Here is a 16,330-nt window from a genome sequence, read left to right as displayed (position 1 = left end):
TCGGAATCAAACTACTTCCTTTAACAAAGAGTCCATTTCTTTAAGCAACATTCTGCATTTTTAAATTTCTAATTCTAACCAAAGAGGGCTTCCGTTACCCAGTTCTTACCAAAACGAATGCTTGCATTATACTGTCTATCACTTAGGATTTTTTTTTTTAATCTTACTGAAGAAACATTATTTATAACAAGCCATACAGAACTTCCAACTCCCTATTTCGTTTTTCTAACAATGAGCTTATAAACCATTTGAAAGAAACACTGTTGCTTGTAAATTTTAATAGGCATACGGGATTTATTAGCATCTAAGCCTCAACAACTCCAGAAAAGTCATCTAATCTTTGTACCTTAGTTTAATCTCTCTTTAAAGCAATGATGATAATACTTACTCACTTCAGAAAAGGATTTTGAGATCTATTCTATCTACTTGAGATCTACTTCATTTGGGTGAAGAATCACATAAGAAGGTATCTACTTGTTTTATTTCCCTTTTTACTACTCCCTCGAATCTTATATTGCTACAACAAACACCTTCTTGCAGTGTTCAGCTCTAGTCCTCTCTACTTTAAACAAGAGATGAAAATAACTAAGACAATATATTTAAAAATTACCTCTTCTGGGCATAGTTCATGGGTGCAGCTCATAAAATGAGTACAAAGCAGTGGGAATGCAATTGAGTATCTTGACTGAGAGGGAAGCTCCAAACACTGCTGAAACATCTTCTCAAAAGCACGACTATAAAAACTGATCAGAAATAGACATTTAAATGGCATACATACATAATTTTGCTGCAAATAAAGTCTACTTCACACGAATCAAATATGCTATTAGTGTCAGGTTTGTAGTTATAACTTATACCAAAAATTGCATCATGCTTTCAAAGAAGTTTGTTTTCTGCATTCACTTCTTAAGCATTTTATTTGCAGATCTCTATTATTATTATTATTATTATTATTACCACCACCGTATTTTTATTCTGATGTTTGCCACAAGGCACTGCAAAAACTTGCACCTTTTGCAAAAATCTATTAAGGAAGAATCTGCAAATGACCCCAAATCAATTACATGACTGCTTGAAGAATCTCTCTGACATCTTCAGAAATACCTTTATCAAACTAATTCTGATGGAAACCAGAAATTCTAATTGATTCTCCCACTGGCTTGTCTTCCTACAAAGTTTGCTATTTAAAAATTACACTTGCAAGGACAAGCCAAACAAATAATAAAAAGCATCTACAGTCAGGTTAGTAACATACCAAAATATAGAAAGATCTGAGGTTTCAACCAACATCTCCACCAAAGAATCTACCATTTTTGTGTGGAAAATGATTGTGTTCATCATTTTTCCTAGTTCTCTATGGTCTGCAAGACTAAGCGAAGCTTTAGAAACACTGGTGTAGGCCTGGAAAGATACAAGAAAAATTTTATGTTATATCTACAGCTGCTTTTTTGCAAATTCCATTGCTATTGCCCAATATAAAGGTTAAATACTGATTATGCTATGCATAGGACACCTGTGTACTTAAAGACCGTGGATAGACTATTTTATCTTCCCACTATAGCTTAAGAAAAGCAAACTGCCTTTCAGTGAAGTCTCCAAATGTCATTTGAATATGACACCAATTCACAGATAAACTGTACTACATGGTAAAACAAATGTATTGACAAAACACAAACACGAACCTGTGACCCCCCCTTTAACAATCAGGTTTTGGAAAGCAAGAAAAAGAATGCCTATTTTGAAAATATCAAAATAACATGTCTATCTAATCTTGATTTACAGTCTAAACAGTACTCCCCCCTTTATTAAGTCAATTGAAAATACTATTATTGCAACGCACAGAAGTGATCTCACTGAACATTATTTTCTCTCCAAACAGTCTCTACCTTCCCTTGGCTGCGCAGGCTGAGTCACACTCCGTACAGTGCACAGCCGCCAGCAAACTGCTCATGCTCAACATATTCTATTTCTGAACTGTTATAAACACCCCAAAGAATGATTTGCAAAAAGTATGCAATGCAAAGTTACATCAAAATATAGCAAATTATCTGCTTAACTATTTGTTTGATTTTAAAAGTGTAGGTTATTCTTCGATAGCCTGTCATCCACTTACAGTATGAAAGTAATCCAGAAGAGCAGTAATTTATTAAACATTTTGGTTTTAAGTTAGTAAAGAGTCACACATATTTACAAAGTCTTACCTGCAATCTAAACCAATCTAATCTCATTCCTCTGAAGTCAAATACCTCTCCATCTTCAACTGCATCAGGGAAAAATACAAAACATAAAACCTTTAAGAAAACAACTACAAATTCAGATATACCGTATCAGACCTTCTAAAAAACCCCAAAGTACTCAAGAATTACTTGCGTACCGAACCCCATGCTTTTACCTAAGAATTTCAACCCAGCACAGCCACACTAATAGGAATTAAAATATCTAGACAAAAATATGAGTAATACGCTTTCTAAATTAAAAGGTAGGATTACTTCCCAATAGCATTCTTCAAAAGCTTTATCTGTACAGAGCTGCCCTGGAAGAGGGACACACAACAAGAAGTAGATACCGTAACGAAAGAGAAACAAGGGAACAAATACAGTTTGTGCAAGTTATCTGCTTCTACTGATTGCATGAAACAAACAGTGATGAAGCTTTCCAGAGGAAACCACCATTCTGTTACCATTTTCCCAAGATCATTTAAACTTACCTTGTTTCACGCTTAGTGAAGTCATTGTGTTTACAAAAGAGGACATGATGATTGATTCATCCTCTGGGCACACTGAAAGATTCTAAAATAAATGTTGTTGCTATTATTATTTCAAACTTGGTTTAAGAAACAATGTCAATACTCATCCCCAATTTATCAGCTCTGCTCTGAAATGTACAAAAGGTAACTTAATCGATGGAATATTTCAAATAGTGCTATTTATCAACTTTCACTTTGTAATTCATTGGTTCGTGACAAATACTTAGAAAAGCTTGCTTCCAAACCAACATCTGCTCAAAACGGGAAAATCTGTCAGCAAATGTGCCCACGTGTTTTCAGGCTGTAGTCATTTACAAAATGGACACCAAACATTTTCCTGTTATACAGCAGACATCAACCATTTTTCTGACCTCTACATGCACCTGATCTGTCTGCACAGAAATTTGGCCATGGCAGGATACAACAGAGCCCACATCAGCATCATTTTGCTTCCCACAAAACCCTCTCTCAACAGTTTTTTTACTAACACTGATTTGAATGATTTATACCACCTGAAAGATGGGCTATCAAGTTTTCAAGTTTTAAAAAATGCAACTGTTCATGAAAAAGCAGTTTCAGCAACTGATAAGATCATTTTCCTATTAAATAATACAATACAGAAGTTTCTCATAATTCCAGCTATAACCGACATACATTTGAACCTAAAGGCTGAAAAAAATCCAAATTATCACTCAATCACTTGTCTAGTCTTGTGCTTGATACCTGTTATGAATTAATTACAACTAAAATTCAAGCCAATTCTTTTCTCCTCACTTCAGTTTGATCCTAAGGATTATCCTATCTAAACACAGAACATTCATGCCACTTGTACAGCATTTAGAAGTAATTCACTAAATCTAGGAAATCATCTCCCAGGAATCAATGACAAATCTCAAAAATATTTCATTCTGTCACACTACCAAATCTGTTAACGTACAAGTATATAGGGTTATAAGCAAGGATTATCACAACAGTGGTATGAACTGATATTTAAACTGTTCAAATAGTTCATTTAAATAAACAGTAAAGGATGTCAGTTCCATCTTTGGGTAATTGATGTAATGCTTGAAGTGTGAAATTAATTTTTGAAAACAAAAAAGCTTACAATACAAATTTGTCGAGTAGCTGACCTAGTCACAAAATTTGGGCTCCATCTAGTGGTCACTAGGGAATAAAATCAAAACCAAAAGCCTATCATTTCTTTGTCAGCCTAAATAAGAAAAATAATTTCTACAATGCTCCTTCAGTGGCAGTACCCGTTTCGTTGTCTCTAAACATAACATTGTTCAGTAACATTTAAGTATATAGCCACCGAAAGTATAACTCTAAATCCCAGAATTAAACAGCAAGTTAAATTAATTTGCCTTATTCCGTAATGTTCATCAAAATCCACAAACCAGGATGCATTTCATAAAAAGCCCTTTTTAAAGTTTGCATTTGAGAACCCAAAGCCACAGTCTTGCCATACCTGAACAAGCTCATTTAAGACTACTGCATCAAAGCCAGAGAGATACTGTACATAGTATCTCTGCATCACAGGTCCATATTTTCGCACATGTGCTCTGAGCTCCTCCATGTAGAATATTAGCTCGGCTATGTGTCTAGGCAAGAAGACAAGGAAAAGCTTACAAATAGGAAACACCCAAAATATTAAAACCAATTTCTGTCAGTTGAATGCTTCTCAAGAGGGTTTCCTCCCTTACCTTGCTTTTAAAACTATTATTAATAGGCAACTTCTGTATGAAAATATTTGTTCACATTGTAAAATGAGTTTACATAGGTAATTTTCTCTGCAAGGTAAAATTCACTCAACAGGAAATAAATTAACAGGATGCCCTCATGGTAATCCTCAAAGGTCTGTATAACTATCCACTTATTTTTTGAAGAAGCCCTTCTATAATGCTCAATTTAAAAAAAAAAAAATTCTCAAAAAGTGGTTAAATGTGAAAAATATAATTGTAATGACTGCTTTTCTGTTGTGTTGGTTTTGGTCTGTTTGTTTTTTAAAAACATGAGGATGATTAAATACTTGCAGAGATTGTTTCAGAGAGGCTGCGGGACCTCCATCCCTAGCACTTAGTCTAGTAAAGAAAACCCAAGGTTTTCCTACTCCAACTGTAGAAATAGCCTTGTGATTGTTACTTGTTGTTTAAACTCCTGTGGTCAATACACAGACTTTCAGTTCAATCTTGTGTTCAATAATCTTGAGAATAACTCAAAGACAACTAGTGGCCTTCTGCCTATCCGTATTCATAAATCTCTTAAATCCATTTCTGATTTTTCCCTTCTGTTTATGATGACACTAAAGCTGTATTATATAAATAAACTTTACCTGATTTAAAAGACAGTGTTGCTACAATACAGGAGACATTCTACAAATCAACAAATCAAGCTTTTTGACAGTTTCCTTCCCCCCACCACTGATTTGTTGATTGCAAATCAGTAACACTGAAGATGCATGATAAAGCTTTTTTTTGTAGTGCGTTCTCAAAGGAAAAAAATGCATAAAACTTTTATAAAATATTTTTATTTTATAAAAACATTTTCTAGAGAAAACAAACTTTCACTGATGTGCTTCAGTTTCTGGGATTCCCAGGTAAAGATTTTCTGGGTCCCAACTCTTCCATATAGCCATCCTTTCCCAAGATTCCCTTGCCTTCAAATGCATTTCATCTGTGAAATTCTCATAAATATTTAAGGTATCACACTAAAAATTCTTAACATACTTATCTATGAAATCATCTGCGCTCTTCTTTGGCATATTATCTGCATGACGAAGAAGCCAAATAATTTCATCACGAGCAAAGGATAATGCCATAAATACAAAAAGTGCCTGAAAAAGAAAAATCATATATATCTATAAGCTTGTGAACAACAGTTGGACACCTTGTGCACACCAAGAGGCAACTGGGCTCTAAAACCGAAGAATCTTAAAACCTAAGTAGGTTTTCTCTCGAAGTGTGGGCTTTTTTCCCCCCAAACAAACTAAATGTCGTATTATTACTGAGAAACAAAAAGTAAGATTGCATAAATGCAAACATAAGAACTGTAATTACCTTGGGACCCAACAGGCCTGGCTGATCAGACAGGACAGTAGCCAGTTCTTTGAGTGCAGAACGTAAAAACTTGCGCCTCTCTCTATGCATTGAACCACTGCATCAAAAGAACAAACCGAAACATCATCCACTAAGTGTTTTGCCAAACACTTAAGTCCAAGCATAGGCAGCTTATATCATACCAATTTCAATATCTCGAAGGATGTGGTTCAATTAAAATAGGCATCCCCATCACCAACACTGTATATTCCTGAAGTACGATTAAATTTAAAACCCAAGTTCTCTGCCCCTGCTCTGTGATTTGCATTTGACTCCACTAAAACAGTTCTATTTAATTTGCATTCACATTAAGTAATTAGACAAAAAGAAACTGGAGAGTAAACTAAATGCTTCCATCCCGAAAATTTGAAAAATAATCTACAACTTGGGAAGTTGAATTGATAATGGCACTAAGCAAATCCAGATTTAAAAGAACAATCAGTACATGATCTCATCTGAACAGGCACAACTAACTCAGGATTCAGCAAATCCTGTTTATACATTCTTTGTAACTTTGTTAAGAAAATCAACACTAAAATCTGTCAGGAAAACTTTGCAAGACACTTACGCATGTGAAACAGCAGCTTCTTTGCACTCTCTGATGTCATTAATACGCTTGTTGTAGCTGCAAGTGAAAAACAATCCAATACGGTAATAAGTAGCACAATTAGCAAGAGCTGAGTGGGACTTGAGATGAGCTCCAGTGCCACAGCAAGCACGATACAGCAAAAAGCTCACGCAAGACTTATTTCCCCAATCAGAGCTAAATGCTAAAACTGGATACCCAAACCAAAAATACTCTCTAGTGAAGTGCTCCTGGTGTTCGCTGGTAGACTGCTCAACTTTGTTTCTGTCTGCATTTTCATACGATATATTGCAAAAACAGTGGCAGACATGCAATTTTTCAAGAAAACTCTGCATTCATGACGTCATTTCTCTTCACTAGATTAAGATTTGTGGGCAAGATCATTAATTTTAACTTTTGCCATTTTAGAGACTGATTCACCAGACTTTTTCAGAACTGAGATAAAAAAAGGCATGATGGTTATGAAGCCGGGCTCCTGGAAGTGATGCATTAAAGAAACAGTCAAGATACTAAGCAAAAATGTTTGTGTACTGACTATCCTGAAGCAGAACTTATATGAAGTAGAAGTAACATTTTCAAAACAGAAATGATACTTTAAGAGAGGTTCAGAAAGGAGAAAAAGAGAACGAAAACTTACCCTCGTATGTTTACAAACAAGTCTTCTGCAGCTTTGTGAATATGGAATACTTCATCTCGAAACAGAGCCAAGCAAGAGCTGCTTTGAAGTGCAAGTTTCCAAAGGTTCAAAGCTGTGGCATCACTATTTAGGATTCCATGGCACAAAATAAACCCAACTTCAAAAGTTTACATTGATGTGTTTCACAAACCCAATGCATAAAGACAGCAAGAGAACAGTAAGATTATTATGCATTTTTCTTAAATAGTTCATTGATAAACTGTTTAATGGATAACATCATTTTATATACAAAAAAATACCCCACACTGTTCTAGTGGAGCTTACTTTTGTAACGTGAATTCCTTAATCCTGATACTACTCAGCTATGTTCACCAGAATTACTAAAACCCTCATTTTTATTCGAAGTGAAACAAATTGATGACAACTCCATTCCAGCATATGCTGAATTCTAACTTCACTGTATGTAGAAGTATGATACATACAAATGAGATTTAATCAAGTTCTTTAGAATCTAATTTGAATACAACAGCTTTTGTACAGTACAGAAAAGCAAGCAGTCTTTTAAATGTTAACTTTTTTTTTTAATACAACCACAAGCTGTTTCAGAAGATTCTACTCACAAATGATCCATTTTTCCATTGCATCCAGAGAGAGGTATTCACATGGCATCTGTTGAAAAAACAGTAATTTGTAGCAAACTAATTATACAAAAGACAATACATTTCATGAGAAGTACTTTTTAGAAAAAAGGTACAAATAAAGCTTTAAACGCCTATGAATCATGGAAGACTGCTTCTGATTACTAACAGGGTATTTTTTCATGCCTCTAGAAACTGAGGGTTTAAACATTAAACGAGCTTCCATACCCTCCAATACCTTGAACAAAACAGCGAACAATTTTTGACAAACGTTTAGCTTCAACAAACACTGTATTTAAGAATAAACTAAAGGCTTTTGATGTATACTAATCACAACCTGACAGCTGTTAACGCTTGAATTTTTTCAGAAAGATGACCATTCATATCACAACTGAGGGAGCAAATGCAAATAGTAAAAATTTTAAAGGAAGTACCAGTTCTGATTCAGTCTGTTGGCCCGCAAACACCTGAGACAGTACACAGGATTCCTTCCTTCTACACTGCAGAAGTTAACTTCTTCATCTTTTGATTATCAAATACTGGAAATGAAGGCATGAGCTAACCAACAGAAGCTCTAATTAATGTGAGAAAACTTTTACGCCCATACTAAAGTATTCAGCTCTCCCAACTAACCTATTTACTTCTCTGATTAAAAGCCACATAAAGATAATCAAATAGAAAATAAAACATCCCTGACATTATTTTATGGAAAACCCTGCTTAACTTTATCATATAATGCAAATTAAAAGGCCATACTGTGTCAGACTGTGCAGGATTAAGCATTGTACTGGGGGCACTGATGAGGCTCAGTAGTTGTGCGTTTCTCCACTGGTCAGCTGAGAGATTTCTTCGAGGATAGACCATCTGGAGTGAAATCAGAGCATCTGAAAGGGACTAAAAAGGAGACCAATGATTAGTTTGAAGATGTCCTCAAGGCTCAGTCTTGAAAAAATATCCAAGTTCTTTACTTCATGTTGTGAACTGTGTATTGACACTGCCATACTCTAAGCACAAGAGACACTAAGTACTATTTTATCAGTAGTGCTGTTTTCTCAGCAATATTACTAACAATAATCAAAACATTTTACTGAACTAGTTCTGAAATTAAACTTGAGGTTAAAACTCACTGCATCTAGTTTACTTCATATACAAAAGACTATTCCAGGTTAAGGGAGGGATGAAGAGAAGCAGGAGGTTTTGATTTTTTAGTATTTTTTAATTAGAGTTATAAAACTCTGAGTTCAGAATTAGAGGACATGAAAAAAAATCAATAGGGGACAACAAATCTGTCATGTACAACTGAAAGTTGTTCGTTATTTATTCAAGTATCCCATTACTCTGTTATTCCCTTCTCTGCCACTTCATTTAGCATGTCCTTCCCTCTTCACTAGCAAATTATAATTCTTTTGAGCAGATACTGTCTACAGGAGCATCTTCATAGCAGATTAAGCTTATTCAAGTTAGTGCTGTCCTACACTTTCTCCCTGTCTTTTGCATCAATACTGGTGCTTGTATGAGTCCTCAGGGAGCCAGGTCTAAGCGTTATGCCAGCAAAGAAGGTCACCCAGGAAAAAAAAAAAGTCATCTGCTGAAGCTAATTTAAAGGACTAAACAACTGTCAGATTTACTGCAAAGTAGTGAGATGATGGAAGGACAACTTAAGTGTGCAGTTCCATGAGAGCGTATTTGTTTCTACCGCATGGTGCCTGAAGGGATCCCCGACCCCAATTTATACCTCTAGCACAGAATAAGCAGAAGAGCAAAAATCAGACTGAAAAATGGCTTTACAAAACATTTCAAGGGAAAGGATTGGTTCACTATTAAATACAAAAGCATAAACAAAAATAATACTGAAAAGTGAAGCATCTTTGCTAAAATGTGTACAAGAAAAGATTAATTGCAAATGAGATCCTTAGCCAAGTAAGTCTTAACAAGACAGGAATTGTGCAGAAGAAAGTATAACAAAAATAATATTACAGATTATTTAGACAAATGAAAAGTATTCAAAACTATTTCAACTCAGAGCACTTAGAGCTCACTTAGTTGAAAAACTCTCTGAATTTCTAGTGACTATCTTCAAAAGTTTAACGAAATTAAGAAAAATCTCAGGAGGACTAGAGAAGAAAACACAACCAGCATCTAGACTTCAAAACAGGAGAAAAAACCCCCCACACCTTAAAAATTTCAGGCAATAACTTAGTATTCAACTTAAACTCCTGCCAAAGATTCCAAAGTAAGTTGTTAGGCAATCAGTTTGCAAGCACCTAGAAAATAACTGTAATTTATAAATTACAGTTGGTCAGTACCCATCAAACAAATCTAGTTTCCTTTGACAGAGGAGCAAGCTTAGTGGACAAACTGGAAGTGATAAACAGGATATACATTGACTTTGGTGAGGCTTCTGTCACTTTTCTAAGGTATTCTCAGATGAAAATACAGCCTAGATAAATCATCACAGAACTGCAGCACAACCAGCTGTGTAAGAATAAAAGCTTAGAAACATTTGTATAGAAAAGGCTGAAGGAATTGGGTTCATTTAACTTAGCAAAGTCAACCAAACAGGGTACACAATGTCAGCTTTTGAGTATAGGAGATATTATTAAAGAGGCAGTGGCAATATCCAGCATCCCCAGTTTAAGGACAATCCAAAGCAAAAACCCTCAGGTTACAAAATAGATAAACACATTCATCTAGGATGGTAAACCAGCAAAAAACTGGTTTAATAGAAACATTAGGAATCTCCTTCATTTCAAGCTACAAACCAAAACAAAACACAGATGTAGGTATTCTCAGATGATCCACAACTGATTTTTAATCAATTTCTAATCCTTAAATATCCTAAAATATCCTAAATATCTTAGAATCCGTGAATAAAACAGAATCTTACCAATGGGTCTTAGTATTCCTGTATTTCTATAGGTTCTGTTATTTAATAGGATATCAATCCCCAGCCCCAGACATCCATTGTAAGTAAAATCTCCTGTAAAATTTATACCTAGTGGCTTTTGACAATACAAACTCTTGCATATTTACTTTTTTATCTCTGCTTCTCTCAATTAAGGTTACTGTGTTCCTGTGAAAAGTAGTTACATACTTTACTGTGAGGTACAAATTCCTCCATCATTTTCTTTAAAGGATTTTCATAATCCACAATCATCTGGCCAAGGCGTGGATATTCTCTGTCACTAAAAGCAACAACAAACAATTCACTCAGGTGTAGTTATTATTATTATTATTAAACACACTTCCTACACAACATATTTTTACCTTGCTCCATGTGTCATTTCATGGGCATAGTTATACAATCCAATGATAGCCTTCCTTTCTTCAATTCGAGACAGCAGTATCATTAGTGTTGTGTAGGTTATAATCAAATCTAGGTAGTTCTTTGTTAAATCGAAGTTTACAGTCTAGAGATAAAAAACAGTAAATTATCATTCTAAAACTTTAAGAAACAAGTATGAAACTTTTTCCTTACCTTTCCACCAATTTTCAGCATTTTTTAGATACAATGGATTGTCTTGATCGAAGTTTTTGTTCTGGTTGCATACAGACTTTGTATAATCTTGATTTATTCACTCAAATTCCCACAACTGTTGGTATTCATGAAAGCAAGCATGCAAATAAATCTTTTCAGGCTCAAGTGTCACAGGTTGGCTGACAGATAGGAAAACTTTTCTTGGATGTTACTAAGCAGTCACTAAGTGCCTTGGCCTGCGAATTATATTTTAATAAGACTCTAATGTAAAAACCTAGCACATATCCCACTGGCCTGGTAAGATCATTCCATAGAATATACACCTGCTCTGCTCTCATAGTATGAAACTAAGTCAGCCAAAATTTAGAATAATGACTAAAACTAGCAAGGTGACATTATGAACATTAGAAAAGAAAGCTGAAACCAAAAAGAAAAGGTGTTTGAGATTTTGTTTTGGGGTTTTTTGGTGTTTGGTCATTTTGGTTTTTGGCGGTTTTGTTTTTTTTTTTAAAAATGTAACAGTTTTAAGTGCTTTTGTACTTGCTTTAGCCAACATCAGAAGTGACCTCCTCATGTAAGGACAGCAGTAATATTCCTGTTTTGTAAGCCTACATGGCTTAAGCATGTAGATGACAGTAAACCTCTGAGAATAAACTTGCAGATACAATAAAGCAAAAATTGCAGAAAGATTTGTATGTCTGGTAACAGACAATGCTGTTACTGCTGTCTATAAGTAGCCTGTTTAAAATGGTCTGTCTTCTGATTTTAAGCTATTTATGAAAGATAGAGATCTGAAGATTACAGTACTTTAATTTCTCTTTATTTATCTTATTTTTAACTAGAGATGTCATGTTTCTTGAGCTAACATAAACAAGTCCTTCTAATTCTCCACACAGGACTCTGATTAGAAACAATCTTCAGTGGCATTTGAAAGTTTAACACCAGAAACTTACAATATCAAAGAAGACTTGGCAAACATCAATAGTGTTCAGCAGCTCACAAACATGGTCCTTGAAAAACAAAGGAATAACTTTAATTTAAAAAGATCTAAGTAAATCACTTTACTATGCTTAGTGACGGAGATTGATTTCATTTTTTTTTTAAAGAACAGAGCTACAAGTTCAGCTATTTCATTATATGGTGTTATTCCACAAATAAAAAGACAGAAACCTGATGTGACAGAACAACGGACGCATTTGCAATACCTTACCTTAAATTCCATAACATCAACAAAAGTGAAGTAGTATAATGCCAGGTTCTTGAGAATCTCCGATTTTTCTTTCTGGAGCTGAGCAAGCTGTTGCTAAAAGAGAAACATAAACATGTACACCGTTCTTAGAAGATCTTGAGAAGACTGCTGAAAAATAATGCCTGTGAAGCGCAGAGTAACCACCAGGCTATGCAAAGAAGCCTTAACATGGTTTTCTAAGACTGAGGTTCTGTGCGTCTCAAATATACACAGAGTTCTCAGAACAGATCATTTTAACAGCTGCCAACTATACTTTGAAGATAAAAGTCAAATTAGTACACATTAGTATCATAGTCATATTGTTTAGCTCAGCTAGAGATGAAAATGGGCAGTTAGGAAAACAGTGTTACCATATGTATAATTAGCAAAAGCAGAACAGTACGTGAGCACAAATCAGTATGACAAAAAAAACAATGACCGTTACTTGAGGTGGGAGAAAAGAAGGTGGCAGGTTACAAACTTTACTACAGAAAAACATTTTGCTTTTAAATTCTGAACTTACCAAAAAGAATATCCAGGCAAAGCCACGTTAAGCATGCAAAATAAAATGTAGATACAAACATAAAATACAGTAACGGTTCTTTGACCAGTTCCATATAAACACAATAATACATTCAAACAAAAGCAACAAAATAAAGAAACAAAAAAGAAGCAAAACACTAGCGTTAGACACTGGTGGATAAAATGGAAGAGGCAAATGTGAATACAAAGGCATAAAATAGTTCACATGGATTTTTTTTTTATTTTTCAAACAGACAATGAAGTATCATTTAATTTCCATATTTTTCAAAATTTTCTGGAGGAACCAGAAAGATCACTTAATTACAATTAAGAACACAAAAAAAGCAGCTGCTACTGAACAGCCATTCTGTTTATCTATGTATTACAGCCTCACAGCACTGCAAGAATCCAATTATTTAACTTGCAGTACCCAGCTACTAATTAAGTCTCTTTCCTGATACATGAATTGAAGTGAGCTAAAGCAGTCATAACACTCAATATGAAAAAGTGCCCTCCAAAAAGCTGCAAGATTTTAAAGACTGATCAAGCTAAATAGGATTGTCTTCTCAGCAAGAGCAATCAATTATAAGAAAGATTAAATAAATTGTTTCAAATTGGTTAGCTTATTTTCATATGAGAGGTTAGAACGGAATATGCTTCTTCATCTCCCTCTCCTTATAAAGCTGTGCTCTGTGGTCTCAGTTTCATGTAAAGCACTGAAATTCCTCCAAATTCAAAAAACAGACTGCCTGGACTACTACTGAACCACTATATCATATATAAGATAATTTTTGCTTCTTTCCTCTGAATTTTTAAAGGCGATTATGAAGAATAATTTTTAGAAGCCTTGAGCCAAAAGACTTCCATTATAGCCAAGGATGACAGGCACATACAGAGTTACAAGCAAACTGGAATGGCTACATTATAAAATACTCCTGCCTACTCTTAAACCAGAGCAAAAGATTTAACTTTGAAGGTCCGCCTTTGAATGCCTGCCCTATGTAACATCTAAGTTTCTTTCACATAGTCATCAGCTGGGACTTAAATGAAAAGTGGGTGCAAGTACATGTGTTTATTCTGTAACTTCTCCTGATCACCTCATGCACTAGGAAATAGGTTATTTCCATTTAAACTGCTGCTGCTTTCAAATCTAAGTCCTATGAATTGTATTTTGATCCTCGGTATGAATTTGCTACTACCTTTCCCAGTGTGTACCTTAAGCTTTAGCTGCCTCGTGCTCAGAGAACGAAGCATCCAGCATCACCACGTGCAGAGCCCGGAGCTCCTGCGGGTCTGCACAGCGGCAGAAGCCCTCGGGCCAGCCTGCATCTGTACTTGGGACCTCCCGCAGGAAAGAGCCCTTCGTCCTTTCAGGACTGCTGTCCCACTCAACAGTTGTTACACGACAAACATTCATCGCCTACGATGCTTGGTTTTAATCTTCATCCTGACCCTGTCGTTTAAACTATTTATTGTAAGCGATTTGTTTTTCAAACACCAAGCAGAAATAGTGTTTGTTCTCCGCAACTAACACAAGTGTCAACTGGATGAACTCGACGAGTTGTTTCACGATTTTTCAGGAACAGACCACATGCTATGGTTCAGAAATAGGAATAATTTTAGTGCAGAAAGACAATGAAACCAAACTCGCGTTACAGCTGCACACAGGCTTTAACAACCTTTTCCCACTGCGATCCTAACTCACACTAAACAACGTGCAATGCTCAGGCAGACTATCAAGATTATAGGCTACTGTACACGACACCTGTGTCCGGTATAACAAACAGCAACTGAGCGTCCACTTCTGGAGGACACGGCCATTTCAAAGCCACAACACATTTGGGCCACAATACATGAAGTGGGCAGATACGGCAAAAAGGGAGACGGTGCTGGGAACTGTGCTTGCAAAAGACAGACTCTTTTTTCAGAAATTTGTGAAGCTGCATATGAAATAAGAGAATATAGGGAGGTATTCATTACACTTAAGAACTAAGCAATCACTGCTGTGCACTGTTAACCAGTTACCTGTATTCCCAGAAATATTTATACTTAAATGATGCTAAAACTTTTGTACAGAGTTAAGGTGCTCATTCTTCAACTCTGAGTGTTGAGCAAGCAAGCTTTTATTTAAAACGTATGTATCAAAGTAAAACAATATATCAACTGTAATCACTGTTAAATCAGTATGGTGCCAACAGTTCAATTCATACAGCACAGCCTGATCAGCGATGTTTATAAGTACAGCTTACAGCATGTAGGGTCTTGGATGTTTATTTGCATTTTTATCACTCAGGAATGTGGGTGTAGCTCTTTCCACACCCACTGCAACAAAAATTTCCATTGCTAATTTCCTAACAGCTGTTAAGAAATAGCTGGCGCTATATCGTTTTGTATTTGGTTTGAGGCTTTTTTCCTTAGCCTGAAATTCCATTTATCAGCAAACATCTCCATTTCCAATATTCAACAGAAGTTTTAAAATAGGATAATCTGAAGTAGTAACTCTTAAAACATTTCTAGCATCAAAAGATTATTTTCACTATAGCTAACCATGGGTTGTTGATTGGTTAGACATAACTGTTTTATTTATTCTTAAAGAATTTGAAGTACAAATTATATGAACAAGGACAACAGTATTTTTGTTGAACGAGTTGAATTAGATTTAAGACATACGAAAAGCTGTAGAAATTTCACCATAATATAGCACGATGGAAAAAATTGAAATAATTTATCTGAAATCATTTATTTTGTCTCTAAACAAAATACCACATCTCCAATCATATTTGAATATTATTTATAAATCGGGATTTTAAGTACCAGAGAGTGAAGCTGACACTTTTTCAAGTACGCTATCTACAAGAGGAGGAACTGATCTTTACCAAGTTGTCTTGTCCCTTCCCTTCTTCATGTTAAACCCCCAAAATCTTTACACAACTGATTATGTACACAGAGAAAGTACATTAAAAGAAGCGCATTAAAAGCAGCGAACAACAAATCAGAAAGTCCAAGACAGCCTCACTTAAAGCTTACATGAACACAATGGCTCAGAGACAAGAAAGCAATGACACAGATGCTGGCGTATTAACAATGTGAATAAATACGTATTTAATATGAAGGCACAGAAAAAATGTGAGACAACTAGAAAAGGTTGTTCAGAGAGTTTTATGTGTGGAAAACCAGAGGATTACTGTACTTCTGTAACTATTATCATATTTATTTGACTGGTAGCAGTAGTATGTGAATAAATGTCTTATTTCACGATCCATGAATAGATGGGAGGTAGGGGAATTTTCTCCTCCTTACATCAGTGTGGTATTTTTCCTGCAAGTATGATCATTAAACACTTGTATTTGTTTTCTACAAACCAACGCCATAGATACTACAATGTCCTCAGAGAAAACAC

General features: G+C 35.3%; 1 protein-coding gene across 1 annotated transcript in view; it reads right to left on the bottom strand.

Moving 5' to 3' along the window:
- Nucleotides 1-16,330, bottom strand: part of NCKAP1 (NCK-associated protein 1) — a 60,539-nt gene that overhangs the window by 26,598 nt on the left and 17,611 nt on the right. Inside the window, exons 5-19 of the mRNA XM_009583101.1 lie at nt 12,391-12,483; nt 12,134-12,190; nt 10,970-11,112; nt 10,797-10,887; nt 8,459-8,596; nt 7,685-7,733; nt 7,065-7,221; nt 6,410-6,466; nt 5,803-5,899; nt 5,473-5,579; nt 4,215-4,347; nt 2,708-2,789; nt 2,202-2,260; nt 1,256-1,401; nt 611-743 (exon numbers count right to left, since the gene is read on the bottom strand). Of these exons, the coding sequence (XP_009581396.1) occupies nt 611-743; nt 1,256-1,401; nt 2,202-2,260; nt 2,708-2,789; nt 4,215-4,347; nt 5,473-5,579; nt 5,803-5,899; nt 6,410-6,466; nt 7,065-7,221; nt 7,685-7,733; nt 8,459-8,596; nt 10,797-10,887; nt 10,970-11,112; nt 12,134-12,190; nt 12,391-12,483 (1,542 nt within the window). The remainder of the gene's footprint in view (nt 1-610; nt 744-1,255; nt 1,402-2,201; nt 2,261-2,707; nt 2,790-4,214; nt 4,348-5,472; nt 5,580-5,802; nt 5,900-6,409; nt 6,467-7,064; nt 7,222-7,684; nt 7,734-8,458; nt 8,597-10,796; nt 10,888-10,969; nt 11,113-12,133; nt 12,191-12,390; nt 12,484-16,330) is intronic.

The sequence above is a fragment of the Fulmarus glacialis genome, unplaced genomic scaffold (genome assembly GCF_000690835.1).
Source record: "Fulmarus glacialis isolate BGI_N327 unplaced genomic scaffold, ASM69083v1 scaffold1148, whole genome shotgun sequence".
NCBI classification, from domain to species: domain Eukaryota; kingdom Metazoa; phylum Chordata; class Aves; order Procellariiformes; family Procellariidae; genus Fulmarus; species Fulmarus glacialis.
Note: the sequence above shows the minus strand (reverse complement) of the source record. Positions and strands in the feature narration are given on the sequence as shown.